Source organism: Pteropus alecto, unplaced genomic scaffold (assembly GCF_000325575.1).
Source record: "Pteropus alecto unplaced genomic scaffold, ASM32557v1 scaffold86, whole genome shotgun sequence".
NCBI lineage: Eukaryota > Metazoa > Chordata > Mammalia > Chiroptera > Pteropodidae > Pteropus > Pteropus alecto.
The window spans coordinates 34,091,740-34,114,610 of NW_006442109.1; the positions used below are offsets into that span (position 1 = coordinate 34,091,740).

Genomic DNA, 22,871 nt, shown 5'->3' on the forward strand with positions numbered 1-22,871 from the left:
TTTAATTTTTAGAGAAACTTCCATACTGTTTTCCATAATGGCTGTACTAGTTTACATTCACACCAACAGTGTACAGGGTTCCCTTTTCTCCTCACCAGCCTTTGTTATCCATTGTCTTTTTTTTCTCTTGATTTTTTATTTTATTTTATTATTAGTTTCAAGTGGTTAGATATTTATATAGTTTATAGAACAGTCCCCCTAAGTGCTCATTCTCTCCTCTGGCTCTCCACCTAGCCAGTACATTAATGCTAACTACATTCCCTATGCCATACTCCCCATCCCCTTGACCATCTATCAACTATTAATTTGTACTTCTTTAACCCTTCACCCCTTTCTCCCAGCCCCCCAAACTCTGGCCGTCACCAGATTGTCCTCTATATTTGTTGAGTCCTCTTTTTGATTAGTTGGTTCTTTTTGTTCCTTAGATTCCGCATGTAAATGAAATCATATGGTATTTATCTTTCTCTGTCTGACCTATTTCACTCAACGTAATAACCTCTAGATCCATCCATGTCATTGCAAATGGTAGGATTTCATTTTTTTTAATAGCTGAGTAATATTCCATTGTATATATGAACTATAACTTCTTTATCCAGTCATCTGTTGATGGGCATTTAGGTTGCTTCCTTATCTTTTTGATCATAGCTGTCCTAACAAGTGTGAGGTGATCTCGTTGTGGTTTTGATTTGCATTTCTCTGATGGTTAGTGATGTGGAGCATCTTTTCCTGTATCTGTTTGTCATTTTTGTGTCTTCTTTAGAAAAATGTCTATTCCGGTTATTTGCTCGTCTTTTAATTGAATGATTTGCTTTTTTGCTATTGAGTTGTGTGAGTTCCTTATATATTTTTGATATTAACTCCTTGTCTGATACATGGTATGCAGATATGTTCTCCTATTCCATAAATTGGTTGTTTCACATTGCAGAAGCTTTTTTAGTTTGAGGTAGTCCAACCTGTCGATTTTTGCTTTTATTGCTAGTGCTTTTGGTGTCATATCCAAAAAATTTTTGCCAAGATCAGCGTCAAGGAGTTTATCCCTACATTTTCTTCTAGGAGTTTTATGTTTTAGGTCTTACGTTTCCTTAATCCATTTTGAGTTAATTTTTGTGAATGGCATAAGATAGGGATTAATTTCATTCTTTTTCATGTGAATATCAGTTTTTCCAGCACCATTTATTGAAGAGACTATCCTTTCTCCATTGAGTATTCTTGGCTTCCTTGTCAAATATTACTTGACTGCATATGTGTGGGTTTCTTTTCTGGACTCAGTTATGCTCCATTGATGCATGTGTCTGCCTTTATGCCAATACTATACTGTTTTGATTATTCTAGCTTTGAAATCAGGACATGTGATGCCTCTGGCTTTGTTCTTTCTCAAGATTGCTTTGGCTATTCAGAGTCTTTTGTGGTACCATATGAATTTTAAGATTGTTTTTTTCTATTTTTGTGAAAAATGACATTGCAATTTTATAGGGATTGCATTGGATCTATAGATAGCTTTGAGTAGTGTGGACATTTAAACAATATTAACTTTTCAGATCCATGAACACAGGATCTTTTTCCATTCATGTCTTGAATTTCTTTCATCAGTGTCTTATGGTTTTTGGTATATAATATTTAATTTCCTTGGTTAAATTTATTTCTAGATATTTTATTTGTTCTGATGCTTTTGTAAATAGGATTGTATTATTTTTCTTATAGTTCATCATTAGTGTATAGAAACACAACTGATTTTTGTATGTCGATTTTGTAGCCCGAAACTTTACTGAATTTGCTTATTCTATCAATTTTTGGTGGAGACGTTAGATTTTTTATATGCAAGATCATGTCATTATCAAAGAGACAATTTTACTTTTTCCTTTTGAATTGCATGTCTTTCATTTCTTTCTCACCTAATTGCACTGACTAGAATGTTCAGTGCTGTGTTCGGCAGGAGTGGTAATTCTGGGCACCCTTGTCTTGACACTGGTCTTAGAAGGGAAAGCTTTCAACCTTTCAACATTGAGAATATTAGTTGTGGGTTGTCTGTATGACCTTTATTATGCTGAAGTATGTTTTTTCTATATCCAGTTTGTTGAGAGTGTTGAATTTTGCCAAATGCTTTTTTGTAACTGTTTAAATGATCGCATGTTTTTTGTGTTTCGTTCTGTTACTGTGATATATCACATTCGTTGATTCATGTATATTGACTCATCCTTGGCTTACAGGGATGAATCCCACTTGATCATGGTGCGTGATCCTTTTAATGTACTGTTGAATTTGGTATGCTAGTATTTTGCTAAGAAATTTTGCATGTACAGTTGACCCTTGAACAAAATGGGTTTGAACTGCCCAGGTTCACTTATTTGTGGATTGTTTTCAATAAATATACAATTGGTCTTCTGTATCCATAGGTTTCATATCCACGAATTCAATCAACCATGGACAGTATTTTGATCCACAGTTGGAAACCCATGGATAGAAAGGGCTGACTGTTTGCATCATTCTATGCCATTTTGTATAAGGGACTTGAGTGTACAGATATTATGGATCCGTGAGGGATTGTGGAACTAATCCCCCGTGGATACTGAGGGACTACTTTAGTTCAATTTTGGAGGAGTCAGAAGTTATGTGTAGATTTTCAACTGTACAGGGGGATCGGTGCCCCTAACCCCTGCATTACTCAAGGATCAGCTGTATATTCATCAGAGGTATTGGCCTGTAGCTTTTTTTTCTTATAGTATCCTTACCTGGCTTTGGTATCAGGGTAGTGCTGGCCTCATGAAATGAGATTGTGTTCCTTCTTCTTCAATTTTTTGGAATAGCTTGAGAAGGATTGGTAAGAATTCTTTAAATATTTGGTGGAATTTACCTATGAAGTTGCCTGGTTCTAGGCTTTTCATGTTGGAAGATTTTTGATTACTGATGTGGTCTCTTTACTCATTGTTGGAAGGAAGACAAGGCCAGAGCTGGGTCCACAAACAGCTATGGGGGCCCTGGCTGTTGGTATGCATTCCCGTGACTTCAGGGTCTCACTACAGGTGTGTGCATGGCAATAAAGGCCAGTAATAGTAGTCAGTTCCCGATATTACACACAGTGATGGGTATTAGCCACAGGATCTAGGCTGGCATCTTGAACTCCCACAGCTGCAGAGACCAGGACTGGCTGCCACTGCAAATCCTGGGTTTTGGCAGTGAGGGGGCTGGGGGTAGAGAGAGACTGAGGCAGCTGGGCATCTGCAAACACGAAAACCTGTGAAATCTGCCTGGGTCGCATGGCAGCTCTGCTGGCTGTTGGTTTCTTCAATGGTGAAAGCTGCTGAGATCCTTTGCAGAGCAGCTCACTGGAAACCATGTTGGCTCTCGCCGCATGACTGATATAGGTAGCCCCTGCTCTCTTTTCTTGCTCTTAGCCATCTCTAGACATCTCAGCTTTACCAGTGTCTGGATGGGTAGAACCAAAGCGGGTCCTTCATGTAGTGCCCTGAAAGCCTAGAGAAGCTGATCATTCACCCCACTCTCCCTTTACCAGAGGGAGGAACTCTTTCTAGCTGATGAGTCCCTTCTTGGTACTGATCAGTGACTGCCTGGGGCATGGAATGATGCAGGCAAAATGAAGCTGTTCTTCCTTCTCGTTTTGTGCAGTTATTCTTAGATTTTTGTTCCACTGTGTTAAGGAAGTTTAATAAGTGGACTCCTGAGCTCTCCCAGTGCTGTTTTTGTTCATGGATAACAATCTAATTGTTGATCTTTGTGGGGGATGGAAACTAGGGTCTCTTACTCCTCAATCTTGGCGATGCTACCTTCAAAAATACCACATTTTTGTAACTTCATCAAGCGCATTAAGATTATAGCTTCTGAGAAAACATGGTATAGAAAAAAATGTTGAACTCAGTGTTTCCCAAACTGAGAACAAAACACTTATTAACATACCAAAAATAATAATGTTCACCACGGTTGATTTCAAGTACCAACGTGGTTTCACTGGGCACAGAGTTGGAAAGAGAAGGCACGTAACACATCATTATATTGTGTTTCTAACATGCAAATACAATAGATGTAAACAACCTCAGGAGTATAATCTGTAGTAAAACGATTATGAAGTAATTAATTTTGAGTGTTTATTACCTTTTAAAATATAGTTTACTTAATTGGAAATTTTAATAATGGGCATGTCTATCAACGGGCTCACAAAATTCCCGAAATTTTAACCATCAGCTCTTTCAAGCCAGCATAAGCTAGATCCAGCACAATTTTACATTATTTCCAAAATTCCTGTGGCTCGTTAGGAGAACAAGCCATAGACAGGCAAACTCTGTGTTGCCTTTGAGACTGTGAAGATAGAAAAGATAGAGAAGTGACATTCTCTGTGTGTCTTTCAGATGGGTCGGTGAGTGAGCCAGATATGGCGGCCAACTTCTGCCCTGACCACAAGGCACCGATGGTGCTGTTCTTGGACCGCGTTTATGGCATTAAGGATCAAGCTTTTCTGCTCCACTTGCTGGAGGTTGGATTTTTGCCGGACTTAAGAGCCTCTGCCTCTCTAGATACAGTAAGTGACTATAATAAGAAAATAAAAATTTTTCCCACCATTGTAAATTAGTAACATTGGATTCAGAAGTGATTTTTTTTATCTACTCACTAATTACATATTAGTAGCTTGCTTTAAAGGATGAGAAAACAAAGAGAGGCACCAAGAAATGGAAGATCTTAATTTATTGGACCAGATACTTAGATGAGGTAAACTTGACCTCGGATATTCAATCCAGCTTTATTTCAAAAGTTTCTTAACATGGGCACTGTTGGTCGTGGGAAGCCATCCTGTGCATTGTAGGATATTTAGCTGCATCCCTGGCCTCTACCCACTAGATTCCAGTAGCACCACCCCCCAAACCAACTCCAGATTTAACGAAATGTTTCCTGCAGGACAAAATCACCCTCACGTGAGCACTATGGCTCTATTGCCTATGGCAGCATTATATGCTGGAAATACTCTTCCCACTCTTACTCCCTAAGTTTAATGCACTGACCATCAGGAAGGATAGCCTGAAGCTCAGGACATGACAAGGTCAAGACAGGAGGCCAAGGGCAAATCCAAGTTTGGAAGTCAAGTATGGGGTAGAGTGATCCAACATCAACAGGCATTAAGACAAGAGACCCCAGGAGTTAAAAAGCATAGATGCCTGATGCTCCAGGTCAGGACTAAGCAGAGAGACAGAGTACCAAGAGTACTCTGGTAGATCCAAGGAGAAAAGGCAAATTAAATCAGCTTAAGTCTAAAAACATTTTGCCAGTTTAGGATTATTTTCAAAGAGCCAGAGGCATGCCTTCTTGATCAGTCATAAAGTTTCTCAAAGGCTCCACCTGGTGTCCAACAGAGATAGCAGCCTGAGCTCTGTGAAGGATGTCAGATAGTACCGTAACTGCAGTGGATTCCATTTGAACAGATTACTCAGAAATGGATGATTTATCTAAAAATGAAAAGCAAGACGAGTCCAAATCTAAATGAGAGCTCCATCCCTGTCTATGGCTTGGGACTAACAGATGGTATTTCTGTAAAGGTGTTAGGGGCATGTGATCCTCCTGGATAATTAAAACAATGCTTCCACAGCTGATTTTGTTTTCAGCTTTCCTATAAATTGCTTGATTTAAAAAATAATTTTTAATTCGTGGGACATTCCCAAGGTTCCTGATCAAAGCATTCAGTTTTCTTATAGATCAGATAAGATCTAGCATGCTTGTCTAAGCACCACCTACAACCAAAGTTTGATGATCAGTTCCTCGGCACACGTATTTTTATGCATTCTCTCCTGAAAATGTTTAAGCCACTGGAATCGAAGCTCTTGTCCTTCCTCATTTTAACGACCTCGTTCAAGTGATAAATGTGAAAGATTCGCTATGTTACTCAGGATGATGACTCAAGCTTCTAGAAGACAAACTTTTGATAATAAGAATACTCAGAAATGCATATAGTTCAAAGAAAACAGTTTATCAAATTATAAGTTATAGAAAATGTGTTATAGATATAATTACTGTGATAATCACAAAATAATATTTCATCTCTGTGGGTCTCAAAGTTTCTTTTATTAAAGTTTTGCAGTTTTCAGAGATGGTAGTTCTATATGCTTTGGCTGTATTTAGTGTCACTAAGCAGGCATTCCTTGAATCCAGTCTGTCTAAGTGAACCAGAACATTGTGAGTGAGAAGTACAGAAGTTTTAGAGAAGGTCCAAGGCTTCTATTCCTTGTACATTTCTTCCCATGCAGAATTAGGTTCCCTTTAGTGAGGTCTGCCCTCATGTCACTTATCAGACTATCAATTGTTTACAATGCTCATAAGTTAGGTGATAGGGGTCAGAGCTCCACTTTCTGCAAAACTGTCACAAAACTAGTGAGTATGAGAGTTTGCTTGGCCTATAACCATTAATAATCTCAAATCACAAGAGGACAACTTGTGAGTCTCCATCAGGTGAGAAAAGAGAGCTAAAACCAGAATAATATAATGCAGTAGCTCGGCAGTTGGGCTTTGCAGACATCAAGGATGTTGGGTTAGACTGGTCGTCGGCTGATTTTTGATAAGGGTTTAAAATTCTTCTTTGAAGGGAACGAATGTTTGTGGGTCATTTGGAATGAGTCAGGACCAACCAGCCTTTGATTTTGTGTTTCTCTTTTAACCTTTTTTAAATTATTATTATCATTATTATTATTATTATTTAAAATCAAAAGGGAAATTATTGTACTGAGAAGGTACAATGTCGATCCATCTGTCACTGTGAGGCATGGATAAGTGTGCACGTCCCTGCCCCACTGGATGGGAGCTCAGCACACAGGGTAAGCGTTGCTGCCATTCCCCAAGGGATTGACCAGAGTCCCAACGCCCTTTCCCAGGTCTCGCTGAGCACCACAGAGGCCGTGCTGGCGCTAAATAGGTATGTGTGTTCCGCCGTGCTCCCGCTCCTCACGAGATGCGCCCCTCTCTTTGCTGGAACAGAACACTACACCTCTTTGATCGATTCTACACTGCAGACAATATACAGGCTTTCCAAGGGACGTTCCCTCACCAAAGCTCAGAGGGACACCATAGAAGAATGTTTGCTTGCCATCTGCAAGTAAGTATCCCGCTCCCATGTTTTTCGCTTCTGTGTGTGCATCCGTGCCAGCTGCATTTCATCGTGTCATCTAGAAACTGGCAAACCCAGTCTGAGGAAGCTTCCAAGCCTTTGCCATACACCAGCCGTCCCCTAAACATGTCTTAGGATGTGCTCCATCCCCCTAGTTGCCACAGGCTCTTTCTAATCCCTGTGGGCAGAGTAGGGGTCACAGCTCAGGCTCTAGCCCTTAGGGTTGGTGAACAGGAAGTGAGACTGTCAGGCCTGAAGTATTCAGATTAAGAACAAATGTTTTAGTTCCTTAGAGCCAGAAGCAAGTTTTTCTCCTCTAAGTGAATGGACCTTTACTCCGAGGCCAGGCTCCTAAGAGCCTGGGGTGGGTTGCTATGAAGTCAAGCAACCTACCCCTGGACCTCACAGACCTGAAAGCTGAGAGAAGGACTCTCCAGTCCCAGTGAGGAAGTAAGGCGAATAGTTTTCACCAGTGCAGGCAGGCCTTAGAGCCAACCAAGGGCAGAGGGCAAAGTCACCCCAGGAGCCTTAGCTCCTCAAGAAGCTAGCTCGAGTCTGGTAGGGCCAGAGGAAAAAAGGCTTTCCTGTAGCAGGTCGCAGCAGCTGGCCCAGGACCAGGCTCTCCTGCTTTAAGCCAGTGGTTTTCCACCTTAGCTGTGTACTAGAATCATCTGGGGAGCTACTAGTTAATATCCCAGTGCCCAGGCCACACCTCTGCCCCCAAAATCAAACCTTTAGCAAATGGACCCAGGCCTCCAGCTTTTGAAGTTCCCTAGGTAGTTTCATAAGGTGATCAAGGTTGAGACTCTCTGCTTTAGGTTATGCTGGAGACAAGGCCAGCCAACTTTAGCTGCCAGCTGGGTGTGGTCCTGATTCTTGTCAAATAAGTTGGGTCCTAATCACACAAGAGATGACTAGGTGTTGAGGGGCTAGGCCTACCTAGAAAAAAAAAAACACAATAAGCCAGTGGTTTTCCACCTTAGCTGTGTACTAGAATCATCTGGGGAGCTACTAGTTAATATCCCAGTGCCCAGGCCACACCTCTGCCCCCAAAATCAAACCTTTAGCAAATGGACCCAGGCCTCCAGCTTTTGAAGTTCCCTAGGTAGTTTCATAAGGTGATCAAGGTTGAGACTCTCTGCTTTAGGTTATGCTGGAGACAAGGCCAGCCAACTTTAGCTGCCAGCTGGGTGTGGTCCTGATTCTTGTCAAATAAGTTGGGTCCTAATCACACAAGAGATGACTAGGTGTTGAGGGGCTAGGCCTACCTAGAAAAAAAAAAAACACAACTGATTGGCCCCTTTAAAACATCAGACAGCTATATTTGCGCTCTTTCTATTTTCTAAGGCCTACAGACTTTGACTACTTTAGGGGATAAGCCGTGTCACTATTCAATACTGTTTGCGTGGAGGATGGGGGATGGAAGGTGGGAGGGGGACCCACCAAGGCCCGATAAAAGGGGTTTCTCTCTGAGCTCCCCTACCAAAATCAGGGCCTATATTCTGACACTACTTCATTCATTCCAAGATTATTATAGCTGGCAGAGAATTAAGTTCATTAGAATTTTTTGTTCTTGAAAGAGACAAAGGTGGGTAGATGCACTTACAGGCTTCTAGGAATCAATAAGGTACCTAGGGTTTCCACTCTGCCACTTGAAAAGGAAGAGTAATGGCCCCATTATAATCTTTTCTTCTCAGTGGTAGCGAGGGAATAAATAATGGGTTTACAAAAAGAAGCCCTTCCTATCAGCAATGATTCTGTAATTGGCCGGTAACTGTATCAGGGGCAGCTGCGGACCTTATTCTGCCTTTTGCTGGATCTGAACTCAGCAGGTATCTTAGGGACCAGAACAGTCAAGGAGCCATCTCCCAACTTAAGTTATTTCCTAGGAATAAAGTCATATTGGTGAGACAGATATTAGCTGCAAATGCCTTTAAGGAATCAGACCCTTGGGGAAATTAGAATTTTGGATCAAACCAAGATGTAGCTAACAGCCCTATTGTTGTATTCGTTGGAGCTTCCACACTCTTGTTCTGGCCCATCTGAGCTCTAGACACAGCAGACTGATACTTAACTAGATATGCCATTATTTTTAATAAGTCAGCAGTTAATAGAGATTTCATGCCTTGATTTTATCCAAGTTAGTCAGTCTTAGGTGACATTACTAAAAAGCTAATCAATAATGAGAGAAGTTAAGGAATTTGCATTATAATTATTAGAGTCAGCAGCAAGGCCACTTACTTCCTGTGTACCTTGGCTGACCCTTTTCCCTCCAGGGCTGTTTGTCATAAGACCAGCTCTAAGAAACAGATGAGTTTTGCTGTCCATCTCCATTCATGTCCACTTGCCTCATCATAGACGCCTCCAGGGCTTCCTTTCCTGGCATTCTAACACTTAAACATCAAAGTTATTAACTTGACTCCATGGCTCCTTAGGCATCTGTGGGAGGGATTCAGGGGTTCATGAACTGAGTTTACACGCCAAATTGTGTGATATGCATATGGGCACTTTTCTCTGGAGAATATCCAGAGGTTCTACCAGGTTTTTAAGAAGTTTGACAATCAAATTTGTGAAAACATGAATGGACCTAGAGGGAATTATGCTAAGTGAAATAAGTCAGACAGAGAAACACAAATACCATGTGATTTCACTTATATGTGGAATTTCGAAAACAAAACATTGAACAAACAGAAACAAACTCATAAACACAGAGAACAAACTGATGGTCGCCAGATGGGGGAGTTGGGGTGATGGGGAGAAAAGGTAAAAGGGATTAAAAGTACAAATTGTCAGTTCTAAAAACAGTCACAGGGATGTAAGTACAGCATAAGGAATATAGTCAATAATATTGTAATAACTATGTATGGTGTCAGATGGGTACTAGACTTATGGGGTGATCACTTTGTAAGGTATATAAATATCTAGTCACTATGTTGTATACCTGAAACTAATATAATATTATATATCATCTATAACTGAAAAATTATTTTTTAAAAAAATCGAAAAAGATTAAAAAGTTTGACAATCCGAAAATTAAGGTTAAATCAGTATTGCTTATCTTTCCTTTCTCGGTCTCAGAATTTACTTGCACAAAATACCAAGGCCAGGAACTCTTCAATAATTGGATAAACTGTTCTCTAACTAGTTAGTGCATTTGCCTTTTAAAGGTGTTTTTTGAAGACAGAGCCTTAATCCAAGAAATGATTCCAATAATGAGAATTTCAGGGATCAGATAGTAACTCAGGAGGCCTTAAAGTTCTCTTCAGATCACACCAGTAGGTGGCCACAGATTCCACCTATGCAGCTGGTCAACTCTGGCTTCACCCTTTGCAGAGTTCAAGAAGGTTGGTCCGTGGAGATGGCTATAAAAGCACTTGACTCTTCTTTCTGTTACATTCTTTGCACATAATCCATGGCTATATTTTGAATGTGCACAGCCCCTAGAACACCTTGTCACATGGTGATTGGAATTTAACCTTAGGTACCTCAATTCATTAGCCACACTTCTCTCTTTCTGTATTTTAACCACACTCAGTGTTTAAAGTGTTTTTTCATCGACTGTGTTTTACCCAAGATCTTGTGTTTTAGAAGCTAATTGTTTTAAGACTTAGTTATAATATCTGGGTATTGCTGAATGTTCCTTTCATTTTTTATTATTTTCTTTTTCATTTTATTTTTTTTTTCCTATTTTTTGTTTTTTACCCCATGCTGCAGTCACTTGAGGCCTTCCATGTTACAGCAGCTCCTGCGACGTCTTGTTTTTGATGTGCCCCAACTCAACGAATACTGCAAAATGCCTCTTAAGGTAAACCTGTCTATTATTACAGAAATACAGTCCATGGCACAGGAAACTTGCCTTGTAAAAATATGTGATGTCCTCACAATCTGGGGAGCAGAATACATGTTCAATGAGTTTTACTCCTTTGAGAGCTAATGAAAGTCAATCCACAAAATCAAACCCTTTCTTGAGTGTCCAGGTTGAAAAGAGTAAATTTTCTAGATTCATTAACTGCTCCAATTTTCTTTAATTGCTATCCACCAACTACTTGTTATTTAGCAGAAGTTAGTGAGGGATTTTGTGCTTTCCTCCCCTAATTAGGTTTTCAGAATGTTTTCGACCTCAAAAAGCATTGACAGCCCCGTGATTATTCATTTGAGTACAGAAACTAAAATTTCCCTTTTCTATTCCATACTGTTTTGTACTATATTTCTTTTGTTACAGATCCTCATTTTTGTTTCTGTTTTTTTACATTTTTCCTTATTAATGAAAAGGAAGGCCACAGAGCCCTCTCTGTCTCTTTTTGTTGTTGCTTCATTCCTGATTTTCTCATAAATTGCAAACATTTTATCGCTAGCACTGCAAGCATCTTGGCCTGGATAGGAAGGCACCTGAATCAGCTACCCGTACAAGAGGGTAGTATTTTTTTAACTTTTACCTCTGAGGCACCTGCTATATTTGCTTATTCAAAAGTGTCAGCCATGGCCAGCCACACCCGAAAATTCTCCTAGTGATTTTAAAGAATTTTTCCTTCTTTTCAGAAATAGTCCAAGCAAGGATTTCAAGAATCACTTTACTGGGATAAACAGAATTCCCAGAAGCCTTTAGTTCACTTCTCATTCTCCGTACTAGGCAGAAAACAGCTTGTACGTTGTCAGAGATTCCACAGCCATCCACGGGCTCATTTGTTTCTCTAACATTAATGGTCCCAGGTCTCATCTCAAAAAGTACCGTAGCTGAAAACCACCGTTTTCAAAGTTCAACTTGGCATTATATCCTTGGCAGGCCTGTGCTGTCAGCTGGATTCTGCATCCCAAAGAGGCATCATCAGTAGCCCTCAATAAGCTCAGTTTTACTTAAGTCTTCAGGCATTTTTCTTAGAGGCTGTGGATCCCCCCTGCTGGGATGGGAACATTGGCGGTGTACTTCTGCCCTCTCCTGGCCATAAGTGGAACTGCTGTAACATGGCTCGGCCATCAGAAGGCTCACGAGAAAGGGAAGGAAACCCACAGGCAGCAATCAAAGTAGAGAAAATCTTCAGACCCACAAAGTATGACCCACCATCCCCTCCCCATAGCACCATTACCCAGCATCTTCCAGATTTATAAGCAAAGGTCTCTGAAGAAATTCTTCCCATTCCTGACTGGCTGGAAAAGCACACAGTGACAACTCTGAGTAGGTAGGATTTTCTCATTTAGAGTAGAAATAGTTCTTCTCCATTTTTCAGTAACTGCTAGGGGCACGTTAGGAGGCACAAGGATTAATTAGGCAGATTCAGCTCCGGCTGTCACTCATTAGGCAGGAAAGCAGACCATTCCCAGTGGTGTTTGAGGGCCTCTCTACAGATAACCCAACCGTTTGAAGTGCTGGTTTCAGCCTCATGATGGCAGCTTGCTGTTTTATTCTTCCCTGCATGTCATTGGTGCCTGCGGATCGTCTCTACCTCATCCCACTGATGCAATCCTGTTCTGAACGTCCCAGCTTCTGACAAATCACTATGAACAGTGCTGGAAGTATTACTGTCTGCCTTCAGGATGGGGGAGCTATGGTCTCGCTGTGGAAGAAGAACTACACCTGACAGAAAAGCTCTTCTGGGGGATTTTTGACTCCCTCTCTCATAAGGTAATGGCAGTGTTTCTTGAACAAAAAATGCAGGCCTTCAGTGACACAAGCACCTACGAAGAAGCATAGCTAATCTCTACTCAGCCTTTGCCATGTGCTGGAATTGTGCTAAATACTTTACAGGCATATTACATACATCCTTGCCTCAACTCCCCAAAATAGGAACTACTCTGATCCTCACCTTCCAGTGAGGAACAGTCTGAAAGCAGTTGAATAACTTGCCAGACCCACAAAGCTAATACAGGGGAGAGCAATGACCAGAGTCAATTTCAAAACTATCTCCTGGGTTCAGTCTTGATGACTTCCCCACCTCCATTTGCGGCCCCTGTTAGCTAGCCTTTACCAGGGTCAAGCCTAGAGGAGAAGTCCTGACATCTGCTCTGATGTTGGATGTGGGATTTCCAGAAGACTTTAAGCCACAGTAAGAGAAGTCCTTCATAGCCACTGATCGGAGGAGGATGCGGGAGGCTGAGGGCCTCTGAACCCTTACTCTACTGTCTGGTTGAAATACATCACCAACTCTCAGACTTGCTCTCACTTCCCCTAACCCATTTTATGTAGACTGTTGAGGTCACCAGCTTTAAAGGTAGAAAATGAGTAGATCTTGTTTTCTTATACAAGTCTGGAGCATGCGCTTAGCTTATTCACTTGCACTTAAATTGTCCTCACTCCTGTATTCCTTTGGTCTAATATGAGCAGATCAAAAGCTGTCCCTAACCCCATGTTATATGACTGAAATTCCTTCCTGGCTGGGTTCAAGAGAGAATGGGTGTGTTACTGAGCAGTCCGTTGATGATATCCACACATGAGGGGCCTGGCAAAGTTCCCTATGCCCTCTCTAGTTGCAGGGTGGGTCAGTTTCTATAAGCATCTATGGCAAACAGGCTTATAGACATTACTGGCCTAGTGAGAACCACTTTAACCCTTAGATATTCTTGAAATTAACTATTCAGGAGAAATTGATTTAAACCTTAACATTTTTCAACTTAACGCAAATAATGACTTGAGAGCTTTATAGGTTGTCATGTCCTCCTCCAAGGATCCCTCAGTTTCCATGAGAATGTGTTAAAGAGCTTACATATTCCCTACATTGGTTAAGCTGGACAAATGAATGCACTTTATTTTTCTCAGCTAATTGGTGACTGGTTCTGCCTGGTGGCCGTGGTTCTGGTTTCTGTACTAACATGGCCTTTGTTTTTCCTTACAGAAGTATGACCCAGACCTTTTCCGAATGGCCCTGCCTTGTCTCAGTGCTATAGCTGGGGCCTTGCCACCAGATTATTTAGATACCAGAATCTCGGCCACACTGGAGAAGCAGATCTCAGTGGATACAGATGGCAACTTTGACCCCAAACCTATCAACACCATGAAGTGAGTCCAAGATCATCCCTAAGCTGCTCCTATATTTTGCCCAGTGGCCGGTGTTTCTCTCTCAGAAGGTAGCAAGAAATTTAAGTGTCCTTCTTTTCCTCCAGCCAGTACTGTTCTTCATTTCCCTTGACACTACAGGTCACATCAGGCACAGGATTTTGTCCCCAATTCCTGAAGGATTAATCAATTCATATCTGATTATATGCTGTCTTATTATGTCCTAGGCCTTTTTTAAAGGGTGGGGTTGGTTTATTTATTATAAGAGATGGATGCTCTCCACAAATAAATGTCACCTGAGGCATTGCGAGAACCACCTTGACAAATGAGGCAATTAACTTATTAATGAGTTTTTTGACAAAATCTTCACTCTTTGTGAATTAGGGCTGTACAGTTTGATGCCATTAGAACTTAATAGCATCAGAACAACTCCGTAAATAATACTCAGCTGAGCCCCAGCAAGGCCTCAGGGTGTGATGGCAGAACAGCATGGGGTCCTTACCAGAGAGACTGGGCCTGCTCTTTGCCATGCCAAGGGATGCTGGAACTTTGGAATAAACCTATAACAGCACCTTTAATTTCTCCCTCTGATTCTCCAGCATTCCTCACTGGTGGTAATTAGGCCATAGGCAAAAGATGTGCTCAGTTTGGGCTGGTGGCAGTTCTGCTCCAGTTATGATTATGTGCCATGGGGCATACAATCTTCATCACCTGGTGCATTTTAAGTGAAGAGCTCCAAAACTGCTTTAGCAAGAGCAGAGAGAGTAAGACGTCCTATACGAGCCCTTGAACTTGTGTTTTGTGGCAGTGGTACTTAAATGAGAGCCTTTCCCAGGGGCTGTCAGCTTTGATAACATGTAAGTTTCATCTTTGGGAAAATTAAGTACACATTTCATCAGACGGAGCCTTGAGCTGAAGGGGTGGTGGGAAACTGAATTGAACCTGCTATAAGGAAGCACTAAGGGGCGTGGTAAAATGCCAAGCTGGGGCCACAGAGAAGGAGCTATTGACTTTATACACCTTCACCCTGTGAAAATATAACTGTGCTGAGGAATAACAAATGGTATAATAACTTGGGTGATTTTGTAAACGTTACGATACAAGGCTATGTCTAGCAACTGGGTGCCGATGATGAGTGGTTCTATGTTATTTTGAGAGTTCGGATTTCTTTGCATATACCTCTGACATCAGAATGCCTCTTCAAGTAATGTGAATAATAGAAACTAACTCTGGCTAACTTAGGCAGAAAAGGACCTTATTGCAAGGAGAAGAGGTCATTATCAAAACCTAGTGAAGGGCTGACTAACCCGGCCTCAGCAAGGACAGGAACCAAAGCAGAGTGTCCAAATGGACAATCTTCAGATGTCCCCATTGGATGAATCCCCTTGAAGAGTCTGCTGCCCTGTTCTCAAGATACGAATACCTGGAAGAGTGAATCCACATGGCCTAGTCAGATGCCCGTTCTCAGAGACAATTCACATAAGATTGCACGCAATGCAAGGTTTGTTCCTTAAAGGAAAACGGAGGCACTCTAACCAACAGAAGGGACCAAAACTGCTGGACTAAGAGAAACAACAGATGTCTATTATACTTCTAAAATTCTAGTATTTAAATACGAGTCACTGAGCTTATAAAGGTAGACCACCACTATTTTATAACATTTGGTCCTCTAGCTCCCCATCCCGCCACTCCCAGATTGCAGCCTTGAGATGACGGGCTGGTGTCTGTGGATGAAGGGATTCTCCCTGTATAACCTAGACAGATCTGGCCCAGGAGCCAAATGGTTCTTCAGGAGCCATGAGCAGCTGGAGGGAGCCCACCTATGCAGCAGAGCCTCCTGCAGAGCCAAACTCTGATGAGTCGTGGGTGTGCCTGTGACCAAGCCTGGATATGCCACACCTTCACCTCGGGAAGTTCATTGTGTTTGGAGTCTAGCTTCAGCTTTGGGTTGGCAGGTTGATCACATCCAACTTCTGATGGTTGATTGTCGGTTCTGGCCATCTTTTCAGCACATCCAGCTGACGTGTTTAGGGAGGTTGTAATTTTTTTTTTTTTCCTCATTTCAGTTTCCCCGTGCCTGAAAAATTGGAATACATCGTCACCAAGTATGCTGAGCATTCACATGATAAATGGGCCTGCGACAAGGTAGGGATTAGCATCCAACTGACAATTGTCAGGGGAAAAACACAGCCCCAGAACATTAAAGGGTCCAATCCTGGAAATCTGCCTAATTTGTCTAAGTGACAGACTGGCCATGCCAAGAGCATTCATTATTTCTGAGCAGCAATTTCCTAGAGTTGGTGGAAGTTGGAGAAATAGGCAGCGGCAGCTGGTGGTGCTATTTCTTGTATTTCTCAAGAAAATGATAGGTTCTGGGGGTGTTAACTTCTTTCTCAACGTTGCATTTCCTGAAGTTAGCATCCAAACACGTGCTTGCGTGTGTTTGACATAAACGTTTAATGCAGGGCAGGAAGCTTTTATTAACTTTTTTCTTTGAATGTTTTCTTTTTTTTTTTTTCTTTTTGGAAAAGGGAAAATGAAATTGAAAGCCTTAGCCTTGCATTTTGCCAGGGAGCTGGATTTTATTGTAGGAAGGGAGGACACACGTCTTCCTACAGTAGGCAGTGGTAGAATCCCCAGACACTCCCTTATGAATAAGCCCTTCCATCTGGTGTTTAAAATTCCTCACCACATGAGGTCAGCCTGCTTAATAAGTTTAATTGCTCTGCCAGCCCTTTACTGCTGGCAGGCAGAGTGAGAGGAATGTGCCAAAGACATCCAGGGTTCCTGTGGGCAGCCAGTTGGGGCCATTGCTCAGCCTCAGCAGGGGACAGGGGGCCAGCCCCACAGCAAGCCTACAGAAATCACCTCATCACTTCCATGCAGTATGCCCTGGAGAAGGAACACCTTGTACCACTGGCCCAGCCTGTATATTGGTCTGGCCTCAACTCTTATCCTCTCATGGTCCCTGTTGGGGGCTGACAATCACAGCAATCATTGTAACTGTAGAATGGGCTAATACCTCACGATGTGAGAGCAGGGGTTGGTGAAACTTTTCTGTAAAGGGCCAGAAAGTAGACATTTTAGACTTTGTGGGCCAGACAGTCTCCATTGCAACTCCTCATCTCTGCCAACAAAAGCAGCCACAGACAATGCATAAATGAAAGAGCATGCCGGTGTTCCATTTAAACTGTATTTATAAAGCAGATGGTCGGCTGGATTTGGCCCAAGGGCTCTAGTTTGCTCAAGAGCATCTGTATTTTCTCAGCACTCTTCATACATGCCACTTGGCCAGCCCGTGAAATAGGGAGAAGTGACACCCCCATCACGCCAAAGCAATGCCCATGTGATTTTACCTCCTTAGTCTCTCTTGAATTCAAATAGTTCTCTTTATCCATGCCATGGCTTTAGTTCAAGCTACAGTCTTCTTTTACCCAGACGATTGTGATAACCTCCTAACTTGTCTGCCCATGTGCATTTTCTCCAGTCTGTTCTTCACGCTGCTGGCAAGTGACAGTTTCAGTATGCAAATTTGGTCATATCCTACCACTGTTCTCCATTATAGCCCCTTCTTCTTTTTAAAATTCCATAGTAACTTCTATTTTTAATATAAAGGTCAAAATCTTTAACATGGCCTGATAGGCACTGCCTAACCTGACCTCTACGGCCATCTCTAGCCTCATCACTCCCCTCACCCTCTGTCCTCCAGCCACACACACCCCCACATTACACACACGCACACACTGCATGTGCCTGCAGCCCTCCTCTGCCTGAGCAGGTACCCATCTGCACTCACACACATGCACACACCATTCACCAACTTATCCTTCAAATATCCATCCAAGTGTGAATTCCCAGGATGCCTCCTTCCCAGATTTCTCAGAAAGACTCTCTTAGCACCTTGCTCTTTTCTGTCATACTATTTTCATAGCAATTTTATATAGTTTAATTTATAACGTTATACATTTATACCAGTTATCAGCTATTTATTTATTGGTGTGGTATTTGGTTAATTTCTCTTCCAGGAGACTATAAGCTTCATGTTTTCAAGGAAATATGTTTGCTCACCATTGCCAAGTGAGCACTGATTATCTAACAAGAAAAATAATATTTTCCCTGTCCCCAAGAACCTTACTGTCTCATGAGAGAAACTAAGTCAACCAGCCATGGTGTACCAGTTGTTCACTGCTGTGATGGGCATGAGCAGAGGGTTAGAGCACATAGGAGGAGTGTTTAATCCAATAGCAGGGGTCCAGGGACTCTTCCTCAAGCTGGTGACATCTATGGTAAGTGAGAAAGGATGGGTAGTTGTTTGGACACAGGGAAGCGAGTGCATTGCAGGCCATGGGGGCAGCAGGTGAAGGTCCAGAGAAGCAAGAGAGCTTGGTGGCTTTAGGGAGGTCCAGAGAAGCAAGAGAGCTTGGTGGCATAGTTCAGTATGGCAGGACCGTGGAGTAGGGCAGAGGAACAACGGTGAGATGAGTCTAGAGAGGTCAACGAGATCTTTGCTACAGAAAGGGTTTGCATGTTACCAGGATAGCAGCTAGGAGTCAGAAAATTTTAAAGCAATAGAGCGCCCTGATGGGAGTGATTTTATAAATATCACCTGGCAGTGGTATAGAAAAGGGAGTCATAGAGAGATGACAAGACTGGGGGCAAGGAGACTGCATAGGAAACCGTTACAGTAATCCAGGTGAGAGCTGATGGTGACCTGAACTAAAATACTGGCAGAGAAAAGTTAGGGCGAGGCAGACAAATGAATAGGTCTGGGAGGCTGAACACATGTGAGAGGGTGCAGAGGAGAAGGGACTGTCAAGGAAGATTCCCACATTTCTGGCTTAGAAAGTGAGTATAAGCTGCTGCCATTCACCAAGATACAGGGAACCTAAGAGGAGGAACCACTTAGAGAAGTAAAATGCAGATTCTATGTCAGACATGTTGAGAGGTATCTGGAAACATCCAAGGAAACATCCAAGCAGAGCTTAACTATAAAGTTTTTGGAAATTAGAGAGATCTGGGATGAAAATGCTGATTCGAAATAAGTCCTCGTATGGACTGTGGGCCCAGATTACATCACCAAGGGAGATTGTGCCCTTGAGAAGGGACGGAAACTTGAGAAACATACATATTAACAAGTGCGCAGAGGCAGAGATTGAGAAAGAGCAGCCAGGAGTCTTTCGGCTCTGAGGTTACAGAAAACAGGGACTCGTACTTATTTATCTCTGTATCCACAATGCCTAGGACAGAGTCTGGCACCTACTGTAATGGACTGTCAAATAATTTTGTTGAATGACTTTTGAAATTCTTCAACTTCTGTGACTCCAGGAAACATGCATTGCTATAATTTTGATGTGGGGTGGCAGGCAAGAGGTACAAACCAAATCAGCCCCCTCCATGCAGTGGGTCCTGTCTTCACATGCTTTTAGCCTTGACTTCTGTCCTTCCTGTGAGCGTGATACACTGACCTGAGAAGCATTGTTCTCGGATCTTTTGAATCACACTTCTGTCTGTAGTGAGCCTGACACACAAGCAAGTAAGTGGAAGGGACAGCAACTAAAACAAGAAGAAATAAAGGAGCAGAGTTCAACATTCAGGGGGCAGAGAGCCCGATGGCTCTAAAGGATCAATTTGACGTTTTGGAGGGAAATTTCCAAGCTCTGTCACATTGCATCATTCCATTTGTTCAGTGAAAGTAGAAGCAGGGATTTGGGTCAGTAGCAGGATTCTTTTGGTGCCAAGGATATTTGAACTGAGAACGTTTCTACAGAGTCAGAATGGATGGAAATATGGAATTTCCCTGGACGAAAACGTGAAGACCCATCCATTGATCAGACCTTTTAAGACATTAACAGAGAAGGTAAGGGTCGCGCCTCTGGTAGCACTGAGCGGTTGTGCTGGAGTCCCTGCCTTGGGAACTGTATCAGGTGGTCAGAGGAGTTCAGGGCACATTCACCCTCCAGTTCCTTAGAGACTTTCAAGGACTCAGTAACCTCCTTAGGAACTCGCCAGTGGACACCAGCCCCAGGACCAGTTTCTAAGAGCCCAACTTCATGGTCTGTCTGTTCTTTGGCTCCGAAAGCCCATTGGAGAAAGAAGCACCAGTCAGCACTTAGAGGCTGGGCTAAAATGTGTTTGTAGTTCGCTTGCAACTAAACTAAGGAAGGGTTTTTTTGTTCATTTGTTTGTTTGTTTGTTTGTTTGTTTTTAGGTTGTTGAGGTAGGGGGAAGGGTAAATTGCTGGAGAAAATTCAAAGAGAAATGGTTTCCAGCCACGGAAGATAAAGGAAGTAGAAAAGAGCGTCCCCAAGGACATACAGGCAGCTCTCTTAGGTTTTTTGTTTTTTGGGTTTTTTTTAATTAAGAAATTTGGTTCAACTAAACTCTGAACTTCTATCTCGCAATCAGTAAGAGTTCTTTGTAAGCTTTAGACCTAGTGTTACACATGAAGGATGGCATGTGTATCTTTGTGTGCATATTGACCATCTATAAAAATTGTTCATAGCTTTAAAGAGAATTCTAGTCTACGGCCATGCCACCCTGAACATGCCTGATCTCATCTGATCTTGGAAGCTAAGCAGGGTCAGGCCTAGTTAGTACTTGGATGGGAGACCACCTAGGAATACCAGGGACTGTAGGTGTAATGAATAAATGAATGAATGAATGAATGAATGAATGAATGAATGAATGAATAAAATTCTAAATCTAAGAAATTCTACTTCCCAAGCTCAAAGAAGAGCTTCGCACAGACGCGTTTTGACAAGTCCCCTCCTTAAACAGAGGGGCCACTCTGTTCATGCTCTTTATCTACAAACGTGGATAATGTCTGAGACATGCCCTCCAGAGGCAGGAGACTGCGGGTTCTTCTACTTAAAACAACAGAAAACTGATTGCATGTGCAGGTGGGGTGCTTCAGAGGGTATTCTGACCTTGCTAGAGGAAGCCGAAGGCAGTTAGCACCCCATCCTCTGCACAATCCAACTTCCACGGTGACACAGGCCAGTTAGCATGCTGGGGCCTGCTCTGCGAAGCTCTTCTGCCCAAATTGCCTTCCAGGAGAAAGAAATTTATCGCTGGCCGGCCAGAGAGTCCCTGAAAACCATGCTGGCTGTGGGTTGGACTGTGGAGAGGACCAAAGAGGGAGACGCCCTAGCTCAACAGCGGGAAAATGAGAAGCTTCGAAACGTGTCCCAAGCCAGCCAGGTATGACAGAGGCCGACGCTGGGCCCAGAAGAGCCACGGGGAATCTGGGGAAACCCTCCCTGGGGTGTCAGAAGCATGGACCACTGGATTGGAGCCCTGGGGGTCTTTTGGGATTTGTCTTTGGCAGCTGTTGTCAGGATGCTGGTAAGAAAATAATGGCTGCCCCAGAGACTCCACCTTTACTTTCCTAGGGCAACAGCTACAGCCCTGCTCCCCTGGACCTGTCCAACGTGGTGCTCTCCAAAGAGCTCCAGGTCAGTGTCGATACCTTCAGAACAGTGTAACCTGATTTCTGAAACCAAGTGCAGGATCTATGCAGGATATATTACCCTCCAGACTTTTTAATAAAGAAGAAGGGAAAGAATGCCTAGAATATATCACTACTGAAATATCAAAACTGAAGTGTGCCACACTGGGCAGAGGCCACAGGGAAAGTCTTAGCAGAACATCGTAACAGCAAATTACTGTATCAAAACCCAAAACAGAACTAATAACAGCTTAGAGAGAATCTGTGAAAAGGCCCCTGGGTAAGGGGTGCTTTCCTGGTCCCTGTAGGTCCCCTCAATGATAAGAACAGTCGTATATCCTCTAGTGCAAGGGTCCCCAACCCCTGGACCGCTGACCGGTCCGTGGTCTGTGAGGAACTGGGCCGCAGAGCAGGAGACGAGTGGCAGGCAAGCGAGCGAAGCTTCATCTGTATTTGCAGTGGCTCCCCAGTGCTAGCATCACCAACTCAGCCCCACCTCAGATCATCAGGCTTTAGATTCTCATAGGAGCACCAGTCCCTAGTGCCAATAAGGTTGGGAACCACTGACCTAGTGGATGAAATTAAGAACCCTAACCTTCTGCCTCCCATTCTTCCCCTCCCGCGTGCACTGGTGGCTGTGACCAGCCCCAGCCAGGGGCAGTTACTCCTCAGAGAATCCATCGGACCAACTCTTTGGACCTTAGAGAAAATTTCTTTCCAAAGTACACTCTTCATTCCAGGTCACTGTTTTGTGAGCCTTATAAAGATAAATTCCGAGAAGTTTTGTTTGCAGCAGTTTTCCCAAAGATGTGATTATTTTTCATTTGCTAAGCTAAAGGCATTCCGGAATTCTAGATTTTTCCTTCACCCCAACTTCTAGCTCCCTCATTTCAGGTCAGGAGTACAGTACTGAGCCCCTGTGACAAATGAAGTGCCGCCACAATGCACTTTCAAATGGAAATGTATGTTTCTCATAAATGCATCAAACTGCCAGGATAATAAGTTACAAGGGAAGGGCAGAATTTGAAATTATTTTCTCTGTGTATGGGAAGATATAAAACTAATGAGGTGCATAAGCGCAGACTAATTAATGATAGACACTCAGCAATGTGCTGTTAGCATTTGGTGTTGGTCTGTTCCCGAGGCTGCCTGAAATAGCCTTGCAGAGATGAGCCCATTTGTCTTTCTCTCTGACTGTTGTCTCCTTGGTGGGACACAGGGAATGGTGGAGGTGGTGGCTGAGAACTATCACAACATCTGGGCCAAGAAGAAGAAGCTGGAGCTAGAGAGCAAAGGTAGGCCTGGTTCACAACATCCTCCCAGAAGGCGAGCTGACG

The 22,871-nt window shown here is 42.8% G+C and overlaps 1 protein-coding gene and 1 pseudogene across 1 annotated transcript in view; both read left to right on the plus strand.

The window, feature by feature from the left end:
• Positions 1 to 22,871, plus strand: part of RYR3 (ryanodine receptor 3) — a 331,058-nt gene that overhangs the window by 220,545 nt on the left and 87,642 nt on the right. The window contains exons 47-56 of the mRNA XM_015595855.2: positions 4,362 to 4,531; positions 6,867 to 7,087; positions 10,814 to 10,904; positions 12,579 to 12,719; positions 13,927 to 14,090; positions 16,154 to 16,232; positions 19,855 to 19,944; positions 21,141 to 21,287; positions 21,479 to 21,541; positions 22,754 to 22,829. Of these exons, the coding sequence (XP_015451341.1) occupies positions 4,362 to 4,531; positions 6,867 to 7,087; positions 10,814 to 10,904; positions 12,579 to 12,719; positions 13,927 to 14,090; positions 16,154 to 16,232; positions 19,855 to 19,944; positions 21,141 to 21,287; positions 21,479 to 21,541; positions 22,754 to 22,829 (1,242 nt within the window). The remainder of the gene's footprint in view (positions 1 to 4,361; positions 4,532 to 6,866; positions 7,088 to 10,813; positions 10,905 to 12,578; positions 12,720 to 13,926; positions 14,091 to 16,153; positions 16,233 to 19,854; positions 19,945 to 21,140; positions 21,288 to 21,478; positions 21,542 to 22,753; positions 22,830 to 22,871) is intronic.
• Positions 20,607 to 20,725, plus strand: LOC112469715 (annotated as a pseudogene).